Below are 22500 nucleotides of genomic sequence, written 5' to 3' on the forward strand. Positions count from 1 at the left end.
ACTAATTTTCTTTGCAAGTCTTACAAGTAACAGCTGAAATATTGATTTAAATCAGACCACAGAGCGGTTGGGAGTCGAACCATGACAAGTGTGTGTCCTAATGCAATAATGCTAATGCAAATTTGTGTATGCAATAATTTCGCCAAAATCATTCTGAACCTAACGAAAAAAATATATTTCACTGTGTTTGTTTAGTATTAAATTATTGTAAACAAATCTAAAACATAAATCGTTGCGTTAGGCTAAAATAAATTGTTCTTGTTATAATAAGGTTAGGTAAGTTTTCTAAGATTCTTTTGGTGCAAAATTAGTAATTTTTACATTAACATTAATGAAAAAAAATATATATTTAAACGTATAAGAGAAAATTTTAGAAAGGACTTAATTTTAAATGAGTTCTTGCTAATTGACCAGTTTTACATATTCGGCACGACATATATATATATATATATATATATATATATATATATATATATATATATATATATATATATATATATATATATATATATATATTCTTGGTAAGTATATTGTGTTTATAACAGATGTTTACCTCACTAAACACCTGATGTTTGACTAATAATGGGTGAAATCATTTTGATTTAAGACGTGTTGAGGAATTTTGTGTTGCAATACACCTGTTGTGTTTCAATAGACGTATTTATGAATTGTGTGTTTCAGTAGACATGTGTATTAATTCTATGTTACAGAAGATGTTATGTGGCACTTCTTTTACGTTCTCCACGAAGCGGTAAACCCGTGCGTTTCATTCAGCGCAAAGAGTGGCGGAGGCTTGACCCTGACTACGGTAGTCGAGAGAGAACCAATCTACCTCTGTGAAATGACAGGTAGTTAAGGAGCAACACTACATGTCTGGTACATCTCTATAACACCTGTCGAGGCAACAGCATCTGCGGCAGTTTCAAGATCTTGTCTCCACGGAGCAGTAGCAAGATCAAGATCCCGTCTCAAATGAGCAGCAGCATCCAATTCTCGTCTCCTAGGAGCAGCAGCATCAAGATCTCATCCCGGCAGCAGCATCCAGATCTCGTCTCCAATAAACAACAGCATCCAGATCTCATCTTCAATAAACAACAGCATCCAGATCTCGTCTCCAATAAACAACAGCATCCAGATCTCGTCTCCAGTAAACAGCAGCATCCAGATCTCACCTTCAATAAACATCAGCATCCAGATCTCACCTTCAATAAACAGTAGCATCAAGATCTCATCTCCAAGGAACAGCATCATCAAAAAAAGATGACTGGTTATCTCTTCTCTTCCACCGTCATCGTTCTCATCACTGTATCATCACTGCAACCAACGGAATCAATGGTAGGTGGTCACCAGTCTGTCACCAGCATAGCGGCAGTCTGTCACCAGCATAGTGGCAGTCTGTCACCACCATAGCGGCAGTCTGTCACCAGCATAGTGGCAGTCTGTCACCAGCATAGTGGCAGTCTGTCACCAGCATAGTGACAGTCTGTCACCAGCATAGTGGCAGTCTGTCACCAGCATAGTGGCAGTCTGTCACCAGCATAGTGGCAGTCTGTCACTAGCATAGTGGCAGTCTGTCACCAGCATAGTGGCAGTCTGTCACCAGCATAGTGGCAGTCTGTCACTAGCATAGTGGCAGTCTGTCACTAGCATAGTGGCAGTCTGTCACTAGCATAGTGGCAGTCTGTCACCAGCATAGTGACAGTCTGTCACCAGCATAGTGGCAGTCTGTCATTTCACGAACAGTTTATTCTATCAGATAACTGAAAAGTCTGATCGCTCAATCAGATTATTGTCAGCACTGCTCATTCTGCCAGATAATCGATAAGATGTAAATAAAAAGATAGTAAGTCTAAATTATTAATAATAATTAATAATAATTATTATAATTATTAATAATAATTATTAATAATAATTATTAATAATAATCTGAGATACTTTAGAATTACATTTATAGAAAAAATGGAATTGAACGAAGTATTAGCGAATGTAAACAGATTTAGAATTAGAAAGAATTTGAGAGAATACTGGGGAAAATAATTAAGGGGGTATATTATAGAATATAATTAGAGTACTAGTAAATATAATTACACAAATTACTAGAAAAAGAGTAGATAGAGGAAATGTATTTGAATAACATAATCTAGAGACAAATAATTTGATAAGACTAATGGTTTAAGGAATTTTATTGGTGAAACGTATCGCCCACAAGGGACTTCATTAATTGATAGTGTTTGGTGAGCGAAACTATCCTCTCAGTAAAATGCCATAAACCACGTATTACGTTTTATTAAAACTAAAGCAAGAGAGAGAGAGAGAGAGAGAGAGAGAGAGAGAGAGAGAGAGAGAACGGGAAGACCGAGGTATCACCGAGCCATTATAAAGGATTAGAAGAAAAGAAGAAAAAAATGCCGCACAAACAAAGTCAGGCGTTCCCATTACTCTCGTTAATAAGAAGTTGCGTAAGTTTTCGCAAAAGAGTTTCAAAAATACGCGATCTTTGTGTAAGATCGTCATTAGTGTCTCGTGAGACGCTGACGACACACACCCCATTTTAAATCATTCTATTTCAACCAACAAGACTTAATTAAGAAAAGAAATCTTTCAGGTCCAGAAATTACTAATGTATATATATATATGTCGTGCCGAATAGGCAGAACTTGCGATCTTGGCTTAAATAGCAACGTTCATCTTGCCATATAGGACAAGTGAAAATTTGTGTATGCAATAATTTCGCCAAAATCATTCTGAACCTAACGAAAAATATATATTTCACTGTGTTTGTTTAGTATTAAAATAATGTAAGAAAATCTAAAATATATTTAGTTGGGTTAGGCTAAAATAAATTGCGCTTCTTATAATAAGGTTAGGTAAGTTTTCTAAGTTCCTTTTGGTGCAAAATTATAAATTTTTACATCAACATTAATGAAAAAAATATATCTTTAAACGTATAAGAGAAAATTTAGGAAGGACTCAATTTTAAACGAGTTCTTGCTAATTGACCAGTTTTACATATTCGGCACGACATATATATATATATATATATATATATATATATATATATATATATATATATATATATATATATATATATATATATATATATATATATATATAACTATGCAGGAATGAGCAGTTTTGGATTTTTTTTTGTTTTGCTTCCATTGTTAAATACTTGACGATATCCAATTTGCAACTTCGATGGATACGCTAGTTAACAATGTATTTTTGTTTTCAACTTGCAACGGTCATACAGGACACAATAACTGAACAATGAGAACAGGACTGCAGCAGAATGGCTTGCACAAGAACTACACAATAACATGTAATATAGGATAACTGCACGCTAACACGTAGATGAGGATAGCAGCACATTACCATACAGAATAGGATAGCAGCATACTGCAGATGCTCAAAAGATTATTCATTGAAATACTCTTTCTTCTGCAGATCTTCATTCCAACTTTGCCAACTCCTGAAGGACAGGAGGTCCCTGCCACACCCCCCGGCCGCTTTGTCCTGAATATGCAGGGTGTGACCGAGGAGGACTCCCCTGGTGTGCTGACCATAGGCACGGAGGTGCCCTGGAGACTGGCAGGACCTGCAGAAGGCAGTGGGTCGTCAGAGGCGCCCTATGGCACCTGGAGATCACCTGTGACCAGCAGCGTCGTCATGACGCCCAGGGATGTTGTCGTGGAGCCTCCGCAAGTTGATCCTGTCACAGGTAAATGTGTTGTGATGCTTGTAGCGTCAGTGGGTAGCGAGAGATTAGTTAGGGTGAGTAGCGAGAGATTAAGAAGGGTGGGTAGCCATAGATTAGGTGGGTTGGGTAACGAGAGATTAGAGGAGTGTTGGGAATTGTGGAGGAGGAGAGTGTGCGTAATGAGTGGAATGAGTAATTAAGGGAACAAGGAATTAGGAAGAAGGGTCAAGGAATTTAGGTAAGAAGAAAAGAGGAGGATAGAGGGATGAACGGCCTGAGCTTGCTACCATCTGCAGCTCATAAGACTGCCATCCCCACGAGCCTCTTTGGGGCGGGGCAGATGGTAGACCAGAGGCCTAGCTTCTTCCTACGAGCCCCGTGTGGGCGGGGAATGTGGCTAGGCCTGGGGACAGTTGGTCCCAAAGATGAGGAGGTACTTGTACCTCCTCATCGAGGGTGAGTGTATTTATTACCTCCTTAATGAGTGGGTGATGGAAGGAGGGATGGAAGGAAGGATGGAGGGGAAGGAAATGAATAAATGATAGAGGGAGGGATCGAAGGATGAAAGGGAAGGATTTAAAGATGGGGTGAATGAGGTAGGAGGAAGAGGTAACTGGTGTCTGGCAAGTGTGATGGAGGTGTGTGAGGGAGTTGGGTGTTGAAAGAGTGGTGGAAGTAGCGGCCCTCAGTGGTACTCTTTTGCGGGCATGTGGCATCCTCAGGGTACCAGTGCCAGGTACTGGTGTCAGGGATCAGGGTAGAGGGGCACGATGTGCCTGCGTGAAGGCGGCCTTTGTCCACCCTATCACCCCTGCACCTACAACTCTGGCACCTACCACCCTGGCACCTACCACCCTGGCATCTACCACTCTTGCCAGACCTGATACCAGATTTAAAGGTCTGTTCTCTCTGCAGTCCGGTCTAAAAGCAAGTTTCACTTTTAACCTGGTCAAGCAAACTTTTTGTACTAGCACACCGCAGGCTCACACATTCATCATACCCCGACTGATTCGACACTTACCAGAAGGATGTTTTCCAAGACCCCGAGCGTCCGGGTTCGATTCCCGGCGAGGGTAGAAACATTGGGTGTATACCAATAGTATTGTGCTGTACTTGGTGGTGAATATGGTGCGAGGCGTGTACAAGTGTACACGCCTCGCACCATATTCACCACCATATTCACCACCATGTTCACCACCATATTCACCACCATATTCACCACACGTCAAGATAGACAAGTGCCTTTGACAAATGCTAGCACACACACACACACACACACACACACACACACACACACACACACACACACACACACACACACACACACACACACACACCTGTCATTCCTGACACTAACACAGATTTATAAACAAAGGTCTAAATAACACAGGCTTAAATAATACAGTTTTAAATAACACAGGTTTCAATATCACAGATTTCAATACCACAGGTTTACCGCTGCATTTGTTTTAATCCGTCAACATCACAGGCTACGTGTTGTGGTGTGCCGAGCTGAGTTTAGAAGGCAAGAAGAACGCAGTGTTCCACTTCAACCCAGGTCAGTCTCCAGACTCACTTCCTGAAGCTTCAAGACATCCAGCTGCATGATTTCTAACGCTTTGGAATTTATCTTAGACCTGCCTAGTATGGGCCAGTAGACCTCCTGCAGTGTTCCTCCTTTCACAAATTCTTATCTGTAAAATAAACTGAAGGTAAGTCGTGAAGACCGAAGGTAACTGAATAAACAAATGAATGGACGGGGATTCGAACTGCGGTTCTGTAAAACACTCTTCAGAATAGATGTATTTCTTTTCGTTATGTGGTCGTAATTATTCTCTAAAAATATTTAGTATTAAAAATTAATCCATATATTTTTTTTACTGACGTTCAAAATTCGTATTTCCTTATTCATTAATTATTAAAACCCATCTTTTATTATTTAATAATGTGTGAGAATTTTTATTTTGATTTTTATTATTAAGTTTTCGAAATTAATGTGTAGTAATACCAAGTATTACAAATATCTTAAATTATACCATCTGTTACAATCATACCCACTAATACCATCTGTTACAATCATACCCACTAATACCATCTGTTACAATCATACCCACTAATACCATCTGTTACAATCATACCCACTAATACCATCTGTTACAATCATACCCACTAATACCATCTGTTACAATCATACCCACTAATACCATCTGTTACAATCATACCCACTAATACCATCTGTTACAATCATACCCACTAATACCATCTGTTATAATCATACCCACTAATACCATCTGTTATAATCATACCCACTAATACCATCTGTTATAATCATACCCACTAATACCATCTGTTACAATCATACCCACTAATACCATCTGTTACAATCATACCCACTAATACCATCTGTTATAATCATACCCACTAATACCATCTGTTACAATCATACCCACTAATACCATCTGTTATAATCATACCCACTAATACCATCTGTTACAATCATACCCAGTAATACCATCTGTTACAATCATACCCAGTAATACCATCTGTTACAATCATACCCACTAATACCATCTGTTACAAACATACCTGGTAATACCCAGTAACACCACCTGTTAAAAACATACCCGGTAACACTACCTGTTAAAAGCATACCCGGTATCACCACCTGTTACAAACATACCCGGTAACACCACCTGTTAAAAACATACCCGGTAACACCACCTGTTACAAACATACCCGGTAACACCACCTGTTACAGACATACCGGGTAACACCAGCTGTTACAAACGTACCCGGTAACACCACCTGTTACAGACATACCGGGTAACACCAGCTGTTACAAACATACCCGGTAACACCTCCTGTTAAAGACATACCCGGTAACACCACCTGTTACAAACATACCCGGTAACACCACCTGTTACAGACATACCTGGTAACACCACCTGTTACAAACATACCCGGTAACACCACCTGTACAGACATACCCGGTAACACCACCTGTTACAGACATACCCGGTAATACCACCTGTACAGACATACCCGGTAACACCAGCTGTTACAGACATACCGGGTAACACCATCTGTTACAAACATACCGGGTAACACCACCTGTTACAAACATACCGGGTAACACCAGCTGTTACAGACATACCGGGTAACACCACCTGTTAAAAACATACCCGGTAACACCATCTGTTACAGACATACCGGGTAACACCACCTGTTACAAACATACCCGGTAACACCACCTGTTACAGACATACCGGGTAACACCACCTGTTACAAACATACCCGGTAACACCACCTGTTACAGACATACCGGGTAACACCACCTGTTACAGACATACCGGGTAACACCACCTGTTACAAACATACCGGGTAACACCACCTGTTACAAATATACCGGGTAACACCACCTGTTACAGACACACCGGGTAACACCAGCTGTTACAAACATACCGGGTAACACCAGCTGTTACAGACACACCGGGTAACACCAGCTGTTACAAGCATACCGGGTAACACCAGCTGTTACAGACATACCGGGTAACACCACCTGTTACAAACATACCCGGTAACACCAGCTGTTACAGACATACCGGGCAACACCAGCTGTTACAAACATACCGGGTAACACCACCTGTTACAGACACACCGGGTAACACCAGCTGTTACAAACATACCGGGTAACACCAGCTGTTACAGACATACCGGGTAACACCAGCTGTTACAAACATACCGGGTAACACCACCTGTTACAGACATACCGGGTAACACCACCTGTTACAGACATACCGGGTAACACCACCTGTTACAGACATACCGGGTAACACCAGCTGTTACAAACACACCGGGTAACACCAGCTGTTACAGACACACCGGGTAACACCAGCTGTTACAGACACACCGGGTAACACCAGCTGTTACAGACACACCGGGTAACACCAGCTGTTACAGACACACCGGGTAACACCAGCTGTTACAGACACACCGGGTAACATCACCTGTTACAGATACACCGGGTAACACCAGCTGTTACAGACACACCGGGTAACACCAGCTGTTACAGACACACCGGGTAACACCACCTGTTACAGATACACCGGGTAACACCAGCTGTTACAGACACACCGGGTAACACCACCTGTTACAGATACACCGGGTAACACCACCTGTTACAGATACACCGGGTAACACCAGCTGTTACAGATACACCGGGTAACACCAGCTGTTACAGATACACCGGGTAACACCAGCTGTTACAGACACACCGGGTAACACCACCTGTTACAGATACACCGGGTAACACCAGCTGTTACAGACACACCGGGTAACACCACCTGTTACAGATACACCGGGTAACACCAGCTGTTACAGACACACCGGGTAACACCACCTGTTACAGATACACCGGGTAACACCAGCTGTTACAGACACACCGGGTAACACCACCTGTTACAGATACACCGGGTAACACCAGCTGTTACAGACACACCGGGTAACACCACCTGTTACAGATACACCGGGTAACACCAGCTGTTACAGACACACCGGGTAACACCACCTGTTACAGATACACCGGGTAACACCAGCTGTTACAAACACACCGGGTAACACCAGCTGTTACAGACACACCGGGTAACACCAGCTGTTACAGACACACCGGGTAACACCACCTGTTACAGACACACCAGGTAACACCAGCTGTTACAATCATAGCCGACAATTCCACATGTTCTGAACTCAGGTGTTACTAGTAAAAAAAAAGTATTTCTGAAATTAGTTATACAGAATACACGCATTCATGTCATCATTCATGTCATCATTCATGTCATCATTCATGTCATCATTCATGTCATCATTCATGTCATCATTCATGTCATCATTCATGTCATCATTCATGTCATCATTCATGTCATCATTCATGTCATCATTCGCCTGATCATTTGCCTCATCATTCGCCTCATCATTCATCTCATAATAAATCTTTAGAAAATAAATTCAATTCACAATTATCAATTATTATCAACCCATCAATGCACGCCTCATTCAGTCATATGAATTTTTTGATAATAGATATTTGACATTTTGCAGTCTGATAATCTGTATATATAATTATGCATCCAAATTTGCCATAAATTAGAACGTGAATATGTGAAGTTGTCTGAATATTGTTTTCTCCTATCACCTTCTATATTTTATATTCTGTGGATACTTTATTTAAAGACAAAATACAATGACAATAATACAATAGGGAGTAGAGCAACACAGATAACATCTCAGAGCTACATCTCGAATACTTCGTCCAGCTCCCCGGCGGTGGGCCGCGTGCCCAGAATGCTGCAGGCGTTTCCCCTCTGGATTGCAACACTGAGTCTCTGAAAGGGAAGCTGGCCACCCTGTAGTTCTTGGTTTCGATTATGGGTTTTCCACCCAGCTCTTTGAGGAACTTTAGAGCACACTTGCCCCATGCTCCATGGGTCTCTGACCCTATTGAGATGAAGTTATAGCAAGGGGGAAGGTCTTCATATTTGCGGGTCTTCTGGGTCTCCTTGTGACTGACAGCTTCACCCTCTTCAGCTACGGAGTATGGCAAGTAGGTGTCTGCCATTGTGGCGGCACAGGTGTAGTCCCAGGCAATCTGCTTTCCATCCTTCCAGGGTAGCATAGTGGCTCCATCAGGAAGCTTTTGACTTCCGTCTAACCTCTGCACTTGGGGTTCCCGTTGGGCCGGGCAACGGGCTGCAGCGAGGCTTCTCTTTATGATGTCGTTGACTTCCTCATGTCTAGCATACTTCCCTTCTGATGTGTAACACGCAAGACCATGAAGTCCGAGGTGATCAGCCGTCGCACTGCCGCAAATGCACCCATATTCGGTGAGGATGGAGGCGGCTAGGCGAAGAGCAACACTAATCCGAATGGCCTGTGGGTCGAGTCGGGTGCCCAGAGAGGAACTGAGAACAGTCAAAAGGAAATCTCCTGAGTGTGGTGCCTTCACCGCCAGGAGAGGAGCTTTGTCCTTTCCTGAAGCGTTGGTGAGCATTATGTCGGCGATTTTTTCCATGAACGGTTTGTCCCGGTGGGACTGTTTGTGCTCTTAGGGAGGAGCTGTACGTGTTCTTCAAACAAATAAACAAGAACAGTCACACAAGAACAGTCACATAAGGTAATTGCTGATGGTGATGGTGTAATTGTTTTTGTTAATAATGTAATAAATCAGGAGGAAAGAGAATGAAAACAATAAATTACTAGGAGAGAGTGAGTGAGAGAGAGAGAGAGAGAGAGAGAGAGAGAGAGAGAGAGAGAGAGCAAGTGAGCAATTTCCAGTAATAACAGGAGATCTTTCTTCTTGACTCAACTTGTCTTAGTTTACCGAAGACAGTTCTCAGTTGCTGGTGGGAACCCACGTGTTCCTCTTGCCTCTTCTGAGTGGATATACAGCTGTATTCTTGGCGTCTAGATACTGTCCAGTGTTTTATTTGTTTGTAGGAACTGGGCCAATGCTTTCCCTTCTTTCCTCCCTCCTCGTAACGTACTTTTCTGGTCGGGAAACCTTCCATTAAGCGATATTTCTAATATAAGTAACTGAGGATATAATGGTGAAGCCAAAGGTTCTCTTCCCACTCCCCTCCCACTCGGCAACACAGCTGGTAAGGAAGAAAATGGGTAGTGGGGTAAAAAATAAATGAACATGAATAGCGAAAAAGGTTTAATGGGAACAAGGCTGTATTAACATTTTGCCTTTAAGCTTCCTAGGTTGTATTCAGAGGCAGCCAAAAAAAAACGTGAAATGCAAATACAATCCTTTCTCATTAGAGTGTTTGTTAGTCTAGAATTTGTCAGATCAACAGGATTTTTTTTTTTTTTTGCACCCAGCACCAACCATGCCATATTGAACACCGTACGAGACCTCTTTTTTTATATATAAATAAAAAAACAAATAAAAATATAAGGAAATATTTTACTGTGTGGGCCTGAGGAAAGTCGACAAATATTTTTTTTTACAAGATGTAATTAAACAAATGAAAGTTGCTAATTAATTATTCACGTGATTATTTTTGAGAGACATGAGTGATAAGGTGATGTTGTAAAAGGTTAGTGTTGTGCAGTGTTCCTCGAGTCGTGTTATGGAAACAGAATATCCGATGAGTGGAACAATCTGCCTAGTTATTGGTGTTAAAACCTTGGCTAGCTTCAAATATAGGTTAGATGAATACATGTTGAAGATTAAGACACATGTGCAACAGTAGGCGTCTTCAGTCAGATACAAAGGTAGGAGTAGATGATGTAATCAGTCCATCAGCCTTGGAGAAAAAGTATTTGAAGTGATCAGTCCTTCAGCCTGGAGAAGAGTTCAGCTCCATGGAGCTGAACGGCTTGACAAAGCCATAATGGCTTTGCCAAGTCGTTCAAAACAATAAAAGTTCATATTCATGTAGGTTTGCCAGGACGGGTCCTGGCCCGGGTCTTCTCCATGTGGTGACCCGCCAGTGACTCCCGAAGGAGTGTCGGAGTGCAAGTGATGTACCGTTTACAGCCCTATGGCGGAGGCAGCCCTATGACAAGGACACGGTGACGCTTTCAACTCCAACTGAGCCATTCCTGGCACTCAGGCTGCAGCCCGAATGCCAGAACCACTCAGGAGATTGAAGTGTGTTGACCACCTGACGTCGACAGAAGTGTGTGATATGAAGAAAGGACACAGTATATATAGGTACTTGGTCGTGAGGTACAAATCATAATATAAGCATTGTAGGTAGTAATAGTAGTAGCAATATTAGTAGTAGTAGTTGTTGTTGTAACATTTGTGGTGGTAGTAGTAGTAGTAGTAGTAGTGGTTGTAGCACTAGTGGTGGTAGTAATAGTAGTGGTTGCCACAATAAAATGCCACATTAGTTGCACTTGTGTCTCATTACCTAACACATTGTCGGTAATTCTACCAACATTAGGAAAGGGTTTTTAAAAAAGAAAAGGTCTTTGGTCATTTCTGTATTTCTTCTACTTTAGCGAGGAACATTACACCGCTGACAGCCCATTGTTCCCACACACACTACACGCTTAAAGGTCCCTCATTCAGCATTAATGTGATGATCTTCCTGGCTGGCAGCCAGTGACCTTTGCTCGACATACACAGCATGGCCTCACACACGGATAGTTTTGTTTTAATCAAGCTACACTCTTTGTATGAGGAGGAAGAGGGTACATAGAAGTACATGGGAACGACAGATAACAGACGACTTAGATGTACACACCAAAGGCAACCAACCTGCTGGGAACGACAGATAACAGACGACTTAGATGTACACATCAAAGGCAACCAACCTGCTGGGAACGACAGATAACAGACAACTTAAGTACACACCAAAGGCGACCAACCTGCTGGGAACGACAGATAACAGACGACTTAGATGTACACACCAAAGGGAACCAACCTGCTGGGAAGGACAGATAACAGACAACTTAAGTACACACCTAAGGCGACCAACCTGCTGGGAACGACAGATAACAGACAACTTAGATGTGCACACCAAAGGCAACCAACCTGCTGGGAACGACAGATAACAGACAACTTAAGTACACACGAAAGGCGACCAACCTGCTGGGTACGACAGATAACAGACGACTTAGATGTACAAACCAAAGGCAACCAACTTGCTGGGAACGACAGATAACAGACGACTTAGATGTACACACCAAAGGCAACCAACTTGCTGGGAACGACAGATAACAGACGACTTAGATGTACAAACCAAAGGCAACCAACCTGCTGGGAGCGACAGATAACAGACGACTTAGATGTACACACCAAAGGCAACCAACCTGCTGGGAACGACAGTTAACAGACGACTTAGATGTACACACCAAAGGCAACCAACTTGCTGGGAACGACAGTTAACAGACGACTTAGATGTACACACCAAAGGCAACCAACCTGCTGGGAACGACAGATAACAGACGACTTAGATGTACACACCAAAGGCAACCAACCTGCTGGGAACGACAGATAACAGACGACTTAGATGTACACACCAAAGGCAACCAACCTGCTGGGAACGACAGATAACAGACGACTTAGATGTACACACCAAAGGCAACCAACCTGCTGGGAACTGTTTACTTCTACTGTGATTAAGGACTTTTATCTATTATCTAGGTGTATGAAGTAAGAATAGAAGGCAGAGAGAGAGAGAGACAGAGAGAGAGAGAGAGAGAGAGAGAGAGAGAGAGAGAGAGAGAGAGAGAGAGAGAGAGAGAGAGAGAGAGAGAGAGAGAGAGAGAGAGAGAGAGAGAGAAAATTAGAAAATAGAGGCGCATAAATAGTGACACTACCGATACATTTTCCTAAAATTTTAATCCTGGTCGATGCTAGACCTCTCCAATATACATATTTTATGCACAAAATTTCGAAATTCGCAATATTTTTAACCCCAGTAATTCAGGCATATTGAGGTGATGATGATCTGCGTTTATGTCTTAAAAAGAGAGCTTGTGTGTGTGTGTGTGTGTGTGTGTGTGTGTGTGTGTGTGTGTGTGTGTGTGTGTGTGTGTGTGTGTGTTTAAATATTTGTTGTCTCTTATTTTTATTGTCTATTCTTATTACTTTTTCTTATTACTCACTTTACTTCAAGTTTCACCTTCCCTCAAGCATCTGAGTTTTACACTTATTCTAACACACTTAAAACAAACCACTATTTTTTACACTTTACTTCAAAACAAATAAAGAAAACGAACTTTTACGTACTTTTTCTAAAAAAAATACATAAAACAAACTAACTTTCATATTCCATTTCTAAAAAATACATAAAATAAACTATTTTTAACCATTTCTAAAACCCGTAATTGTCTCGTCTTTTCCAAAAACACGATCTTTCTAAGACCGAAAAAAAAAATGCGTGACAACAGCACCTTTCCCGATACACAGAAACGCGAGAGACGGTACGCTGGACGAGCCAGGTTCACGACGTCAGAAATACCGTGCACGAGCAAGGTGGAGGCGCATTTACCATCTATAACGATACGCTGTTCTTCTCTGATGGCCACGACGGTGCGGTGTACCGTCAGGAGGGACCAGGAGGTGTACCTCGCCGTCTTACCACCAGTAGTAACAGAAAATACGCTGACGGTGCATATTGTCCCCAGGTGAGAGAGAGAGAGAGAGAGAGAGAGAGAGAGAGAGAGAGAGAGAGAGAGAGAGAGAGACTTAATACGCTAAAAATACAGTCACGGCAGTATAATAGCTGTTGTAAATGCTTCAACTTGTGTTATTGTCACCGCAATGAGACTGCACACACACACACACACACACACACACACACACACACACACACACACACACACACACACACACACACACACACACACACACAGGATCCATACATGGCTTTAAGAGAAGATACGATAAAGCCCTTGGAGCAGGGAGAGAGAGGGAGTGGACCTAGTAGCGACCATCGAAGAAGCGGAGCCAGGAGCTACTACTCATCCCCTGCAACCAGAAATAAGTGAGTACACACACACACACACACACACACACACACACACACTTTATAGGAACACCCAAACCCACAAAGGTCAGAAAGCTTCTGAGGCAATGGGAGTTGAGCAGGTTCGATCCAAGGATCAGGATTAGAACTTTATACAATAAATTAATACCATCTCTCTCTCTCTCTCTCTCTCTCTCTCTCTCTCTCTCTCTCTCTCTCTCTCTCTCTCTCTCTCTCTTTCTCTCTCTTTCTCTCTCTCTCTTCACAGTTGAACGGTCTCTTCTATGTTGTGGAGTACCTGAGCTCTTCATCCAAGGACCCGGAGTATGGCATAGTGATGGTGGATGCTGACACAGGCGCTGAGGTCGTCTTTGTCTCCCACGCTAACTTCTTCGCCTCTCCCAGAATCTCCCAGGATGGTCAGCATCTCATCTGGCTCCAGTGGAACTATCCAAGGATGGTGAGTGAAGTATCTAAGGACAGTGTGTGAGGTAATAATAATATTAATAATAATAATAATAATAATAATAATAATAATAATAATAATAATAATAATAATAATAATAATAATAATATTAATAATAATAATAATAATAATAATAATAATAATAATAATAATAATAATAATAATAATAATTTTAATATTATTGCGGATTCTCTCTTGGAGAGATATTCTCAAGACCTTACTGATATATACTTTACTCGCTTCCTGGCCCCCTTTTACATTTCTCGTGCCCCTATTTATATTCTTTATGCTCTATTTGTATTTATCATTCCCCTATTCATAATCTATTTTCAGCCCTGGGACGACAACAAGATGTTTGTTGGCGAAATTAAAAATAAGAAAGGAAATATTGCCATTACCAAGTTCTTTCAACATGGCAGGTGAGCAGGTGTGTGGCAGGTGTGTGACAGGTGTGTGGCAGGTGTGTGACAGGTGTGTGGCAGGTGTGTGGCAGGTGTGTGACAGGTGTGTGACAGTTTTGCGACAGGTGTGTGGCAGGTCTGTGAGCAAGTGTGTAGGGGATGTATGGCAGTTTTGTGGCAGGAGTTTCGCAGGTGTGAAAAACACAACAGATGTGTTGCACGTGTGAAAGACACAGCAGGTGTGTGACAGGTGTGCTTCAGGTGTGAAGGGCTAAGCAGGTGACATGTGTGGCAGGTGCGAAACATAAGGCAGGTGTTTGACAGGCAGGACCCACGAAGCTAGTGATGAGGAGAGAATGATAATGACATGACTCACGAAATCGTAATGAGTTTCTCTCCCCAGTATGATGATGATATCATTCTCTCCCCAGTACGATAATGACATCATTCTCTCCCCAGTATAATGCCGTCATTCTCTACTCATTATGATGATGCCACCATTCTCTGTCCAGTGTGATGATGCCACCATTCTCTCCCCAGAATGATGATGCCACCATTCTCATCCCAGTATGATGTCATCATTCTCTACTCAGTATAATGATGCCACTATTCTCTTCTCAGTATGATGATGCCACTATTCTCTCCCCAGCATGATAATCTCATCACTCTACCCCAGTATGGTGATGCCAATATTCTATCCCCAGTATGATGATGCCATCATTCTCTCCCCAGTATGGTGATGCCAATATTCTATCCCCAGTATGATGATGCCATCATTCTCTCCCCAGTATGGTGATGCCAATATTCTATCCCCAGTATGATGATGCCATCATTCTCTCCCCAGTATGGTGATGCCAATATTCTATCCCCAGTATGATGATGCCATCATTCGACCAAAATAACGAGCTCTTCTACGTGCACGACTCGACGGGTTGGTGGAACCTGTACCGGGTCACCCGCCGTGGCTTCGAGGTCAACTTGACACCTGAGTCCCAAGAGGTGGGCTGGCCCATGTGGAAGTAAGTGACCTCCCCTCAACCCCTGCTCTACCCCTGTTCTACCCCTGCTCTACCCCTGCTCTACCCCTGCTCTACCCCTGCTCTACCCCTGCTGGGAAAATCAGCTTACTTTTCATAGCTTTTAACTCAAGTTTTTTTCTTTCAGTCTTCCCAGCTTGGAAGCAAAGCTTTTATAACCCTCAATTTTTAATCCAAGCTTCATTACCTCCAGCTGTGAACCTCAGCTTCCCACCCTTAAGCTGTGAATGTTATACTCATTATATATATATATATATATATATATATATATATATATATATATATATATATATATATATATATATATATATATATATATATATATACACACACACACGGGGGGAAATTATAGCAACCTCCTGATGATGTGTTGATTGCAACACGAAATGCCTAGAGCTATCATCCAACTCCCCCCTCGTGGCTGCTTTGCACCTTGTATCTCATGTTCGCGATTTTTGCTCAATATATAAGTATATATATATATATGTGTGTGTGTGTGTGTGTGTGTGTGTGTGTGTGTGTGTGTGTGTTAATAATGTATTATTAACTATAGAATTACATCCAGTATAACTGTTCTCATAGCTAAACAGGTGATAGAGGATCTAAATCTAAATGAATCAATATTCTATGTTAAAAAAATAAATCATTCATCTTTTTTCTGTGGACGCAGACTCGGACGAAAAGCGTACGCCGTGAACCCTCGTGTGGGATCCAACGAAGCGGTCGTTATCTGCGGCAACGTAAGTAATTATTATTATTATTATTATTATTATTATTATTATTATTATTATTATTATTATTATTATTATTATCATTATTATTATTATTATTATTATTATTATTATTATTATTATTATTATTATTATTATTATTATTATTATTATTATCATTATTATTATTATTATTATTATTATTATTATTATTATTATTATTATTATTATTATTATTATTATTATTATTTTTTTATTATTATTATTATTATTATTATTATTATTATTATCATTATTATTATTATTATTATTATTATTATTATTATTAATTATTATTATTATTATTATTATTATTATTATTATTATTATTATTATTATTATTATTATTATTATTATTATTATTATTATTATTATTATTATTGTGGACTTCTGAAGGGGGTGCCTTGATATTAGTAAGAGGGGTTTTGATCTAAGGAACTGGAATTATCCTGCCTGTCCTTGGACTGTACCCAGGAGCAATAGGAGCCGTGTGGATTTAACGCTTTCCACCTGATTAAATTAAATCCAATAACACCTACTCCCTGTGTGGATGACGCCATGCTAGAAGCGGTCGAGGCTCGATCCTCCGTCAGTAATTGCTCTGACTTCATCTCCAGGATCTGACTGTCGTGGACCTGCTAAAAGAGAAGCGGAGAATCATCAAGACTGGTTACACCAGTTACAGTCAGGGTGTGGCTTACTCCCTGGACGGTAGTAAGGTAAGAACTACAGTGTTGATACAGTCATGTCTTACACTGTGGTGCACACACACTCTCTTCTACCGTGTCTGTATATCACTGATACAGTCATGTCTTACACTGTGGTGCACACACACACACTCTCTTCTACCGTGTCTGTGTAACACTGATACAGTCATGTCTTACACTGTGGTGCACACACACTCTCTTCTACCGTGTCTGTATATCACTGATACAGTCATGTCTTACACTGTGGTGCACACACACACTCTCTTCTACCGTGTCTGTATATCACTGATACAGTCATGTCTTACACTGTGGTGCACACACACTCTCTTCTACCGTGTCTGTGTATCACTGATACAGTCATGTCTTACACTGTGGTGCACACACACTCTCTTCTACCGTGTCTGTGTATCACTGATACAGTCATGTCTTACACTGTGGTGCACACACACTCTCTTCTACCGTGTCTGTGTATCACTGATACAGTCATATCGTACACTGTGGTACACACACACTCTCTTCTACCGTGTCTGTATATCACTGATACAGTCATGTCTTACACTGTGGTGCACACACACTCTCTTCTACCGTGTCTGTGTATCACTGATACAGTCATATCGTACACTGTGGTACACACACACTCTCTTCTACCGTGTCTGTGTATCACTGATACAGTCATGTCGTACACTGTGGTACACACACACTCTCTTCTACCGTGTCTGTATATCACTGATACAGTCATGTCGTACACTGTGGTACACACACACTGTCTTCTACCGTGTCTGTGTAACACTGATACAGTCATGTCGTACACTGTGGTACACACACACTGTCTTCTACAGTTTCTGTGTAACACTGATACAGTCATGTCGTACACTGTGGTACACACACACTGTCTTCTACCGTGTCTGTGTAACACTGATACAGTCATTACACACACACTTACAGTCTCGTACACTGTGGTACACACACACACCGTGTCTCTCATGTCGTCTGTGGTACCGATACAGTCTCGTACACTGTGGTATCACTGTGTACACACACACTGTCTTCTATGTATCACTGATACAGTCATATCGTACACTGTGGTGCACACACACTGTCTCTCTGTCTACACTGATACAGTCATGTGTACTGTGGTATCACTGTCATATCGTACACTGTGGTACACACACATAAACCTGTCTTCTACAGTTTCTGTGTAACACTGATCAGTATCGTACACTGTGGTACACACACACTCTCTTCTACCGTGTCTGTGTAACACTGATACAGTCATGTCTTACACTGTGGTGCACACACACTCTCCTACTGTGTCTGTATATCACTGATAAAGTCATATCGTACACTGTGGTACACACACACTCTCTTCTACCGTGTCTGTGTAACACTGATACAGTCATGTCTTACACTGTGGTGCACACACACTCTCTTCTACCGTGTCTGTATATCACTGATAAAGTCATATCGTACACTGTGGTACACACACACTGTCTTCTACCGTGTCTGTGTAACACTGATACAGTCATGTCGTACACTGTGGTACACACACACTGTCTTCTACCGTGTCTGTGTAACACTGATACAGTCATGTCGTACACTGTGGTACACACACACTGTCTTCTACCGTGTCTGTGTAACAATCAAAATAACTCACATTATATTTACGTCCATTTATTGTATTTAATCTTCAAAAAAAAAAAAAAGTTTACGATCGAACTATGAATATGCAAATCATCCCTGTAGCCCTACCTACATCATTCAGTTAGTGAGAGAAACGTCGTGAACTGATTGAAAAAGCGTCATCTTCCTCCACGACAAGTCACCAGCCATCAAAACATTGCTCACTACATTTTGCAAAACTGGGAAATGGAAATGCAAGGGATGTTGGATAATCTGGGAGACTGTATTGAACGTGGTGATCAATCCAGATGATATGATCAATCAATCAACTTTGAAGAAGTAATTTTAAATTGGTCGGTCCCTTCTATTGAGACTCCTATCTTTTGGCTTGGTTTCAGGTGTACGTGGTGGCGGGTGACGGAGTTCGATACCCGGGCCTGGTGGAAGTGGTTGTGGAAACCGGTGAGACAAGGGAGGTGAGTCCTGTGTCTCAGGTTCAGGTCGACGCTGGTTACCTCAGCACAGCCAGGCTCATCCAGTTCCCCACCAGCCAGGGTGACTTTGCTTACGGTTACCTCTACATGCCCAAGGTTAGTGGAACCTCGAGTGAGGGAGAGAGACAGGTGGCCCAGTGGTTAACGCACTGGCCTGTGAGTTTTAGTACTCACTCGCCATGGGTTCGAGCCCTAACCCGTTCCTTGATTTGTTTGCAATCGTGTCATTACGATTTCGTGAGTCAGAGAATGTATGTTTGTATCTCCTGAAACCGGTCTCATTGGTGACCACTCAAGTTATTTAAATATTCGTAGGCTCTCGTGAATTAGATTTATCGTCCCATTAAAAAAAATTTAATCCCTTCTCAATATATTCCTCTTATGTTTTTTTTTTTTTATTCGCCGGTACTCTCCCGGCCCGGGTCTTTTCCAAGTAGTGGTGACCCGACCTTGGCTCCCTATCTGGGGAGTGTCTCGAGACGTAAGTCTCCCATTGGAGGAGGTACAAGTACCCCTTCATCTTTGGGACCAACTGTCCCCAGGCCTAGCCACAGTCCCCGCCCTCACGGGGCTCGTAGGGAGAAGCTAGGCCTCTGGTCTGCCATCTGCCCCGCCCTAAAGGAGCTCGTGGGGATGACAGTCTTACGAGCTGCAGATGGTAGCAAGCGCCAATGTGAAAAAATAGTGAGTTTCCAGGCGTTTTCGTGATTTCTCACATTATCAAGAAATTTGTCTCAGTTCCTTGATAATGTGAGGAATCACGAAAGCGCTTGGAAGTATGACTAAAGATATAGTTTCTAACCCACGAGTGTGGGTGTACGCACACGGCTATTTGATATGAGTAGTATCTGCCGTGCTTCTCTACCCTCGTGTTTACATGTTGTTCCTGCTGTTGCAGAACAGTGACTACCACGCCCCTGCTGGTAGCAAGCCTCCCCTGCTGGTGAAGGTTCACAAGGGTCCCACCAGAGCCGCCTCCAGCGTGCTCAATATGCAATACCAGTTCTTCACCTCCAGAGGTTTCGCCGTCCTCGACGTTGACTACCGTGGCAGTACCGGCTATGGCAAACTCTACAGGAATAAACTGAACGAGATGTACGGTGTTGTGCTGACTGGCTCTCCCTCTCTTCCTTCCTCTAGCACTGTAAAACTTTACACAATCACAATCCCAAATAACCATTCAACCTAGTTGAATGGCTATACCCTTGTCTGTGGTCACATGCGTATGGAAATTCTCTCTCTCTCTCTCTCTCTCTCTCTCTCTCTCTCTCTCTCTCTCTCTCTCTCTCTCTCTCTCTCTCTCTCTCTCTCTCTCTCTCTCTCTCTCTCTCTCAAGCTTTCTACAGAGTCTGTATCTTTGCTAATAGACGGTTTTCTGTTATTAAAAATATTTAGTTTCAAGTTGCATGAGCCTCCCAGTTGAGCATAGCTTCTGTACGCTGCTGTCCTGCATGGCGTTTAGCAAACAGAGGATCGAGCCTCCACTACTTGCGCAGAATGATCCACACCAGCATAGCGCACAACGTAAACGAATAATTAACATGTATGCACCAAGAGGTATATATCAGTGTATATCCACTGACACACTTAAGCTCCATCATAGGTATTAAAATATTCTTGACTGGTAAAGTAGTTTGCATGCAGCCTTAATGACCCTCTCATAGTCGATAGGCATCAAACCCAATTAACCAGGTGGGGCGTGTACGACGTTGCCGACGTACTGGCTGGTGCCAGACACCTGGTGGAGGAGGACCTGGTCGATGCTGACATGTTGTGTATCGACGGCGTCTCCACTGCTGCCTACACTACACTCTCCGCTCTTACCATCCCCGAGACTCTCTTCAAGGCTGGTAAATGAAGCAAGGAGAGGAGGAGCCAGAAAAATGCAGGAAAGATAAAAAAAAAATGAAGAATGCCATTTTTTTCAAAATATAATGAATAAGATAATGGTAGAGTTTGCATTACTAAAAATTAATAATTTGTATTAACCACTTATCCAGGTGCTTAATTAACTACGTAATGCGGTTACCTGCAGTGTCGATATGTGCACTGAGAGGTGTGTATTTGTCAGTGTATATACACTGAAAGGTGTGTATCTGTCAGTGTATATACACTGAAAGGTGTGTATCTGTCAGTGTATATACACTGAAAGGTGTGTATCTGTCAGTGTATATACACTGAAAGGTGTGTATCTGTCAGTGTATATACACTGAAAGGTGTGTATCTGTCAGTGTATATACACTGAAAGGTGTGTATCTGTCAGTGTATATACACTGAGAGGTGTCCATCTGTAAGTATATATACACCAATAGTTTACTTTGATATCCATTTTAAGGGTTAAAATCTTCTCAAAGTGTGCAGGTACAGAATTACCTGCGGTACGTCGTTAATAACCCACGTTCAGTAGATAGGTTCTAAATCTTACAAATTAAGTTGAAAAAAAAGTAATAGGGAGTCGATTAGAGGACGGAAGATCGAGCCTTCACCCGTCCTTGTAACGAATAACCAAAGTAAATTTAGTACGTAAAATACCCATTTTTCCCTTCGCCTTCAGGTGCTAGTTTCTACGGTGTGTCTGACCCTGAGATGCTAGTGAAGAATGCTAGCAAGGTTAAAAGGAACTACGTGGAGACTCTCCTAGGTAACCTGGACAAGCACAAGGATCGCTATGTCACCAGGTCTTCCTTAAGAAACCACGAGACGCTGGAGGTCCCGACCATCTTCTTTCACGGCACTGATGATGAGGTTAGCAGCAGGCGAGTGTGTATGAGGTACTTACCGAATATAAGGCTCGACCCCACGGCACACTAGTTCCACAACTAGCAGGCCAGTGCGCTAGCCA

At 42.0% G+C, this 22500-nt stretch overlaps 1 protein-coding gene across 4 annotated transcripts in view; it reads left to right on the forward strand.

The window, feature by feature from the left end:
- LOC128692386 (uncharacterized peptidase YuxL) overlaps positions 1 to 22500 on the forward strand; it is a 28232-nt gene that overhangs the window by 1860 nt on the left and 3872 nt on the right. For 3 of the 4 annotated variants that reach the window (XM_070096459.1, XM_070096461.1, XM_070096460.1), the window contains exons 2-14: positions 711 to 1335; positions 3448 to 3721; positions 5190 to 5258; positions 13626 to 13843; positions 14453 to 14644; positions 14984 to 15069; positions 15924 to 16070; positions 16759 to 16828; positions 17455 to 17556; positions 19563 to 19754; positions 20557 to 20753; positions 21351 to 21508; positions 22213 to 22403. In XM_070096459.1, the coding sequence (XP_069952560.1) occupies positions 1261 to 1335; positions 3448 to 3721; positions 5190 to 5258; positions 13626 to 13843; positions 14453 to 14644; positions 14984 to 15069; positions 15924 to 16070; positions 16759 to 16828; positions 17455 to 17556; positions 19563 to 19754; positions 20557 to 20753; positions 21351 to 21508; positions 22213 to 22403 (1971 nt within the window). In that variant the 5' untranslated portion in view covers positions 711 to 1260. The remainder of the gene's footprint in view (positions 1 to 710; positions 1336 to 3447; positions 3722 to 5189; positions 5259 to 13625; positions 13844 to 14452; positions 14645 to 14983; positions 15070 to 15923; positions 16071 to 16758; positions 16829 to 17454; positions 17557 to 19562; positions 19755 to 20556; positions 20754 to 21350; positions 21509 to 22212; positions 22404 to 22500) is intronic. The other variant, XM_070096462.1, reaches the window with a different exon arrangement.

This window comes from Cherax quadricarinatus, chromosome 53 (genome assembly GCF_038502225.1).
Source record: "Cherax quadricarinatus isolate ZL_2023a chromosome 53, ASM3850222v1, whole genome shotgun sequence".
Lineage (NCBI taxonomy): Eukaryota > Metazoa > Arthropoda > Malacostraca > Decapoda > Parastacidae > Cherax > Cherax quadricarinatus.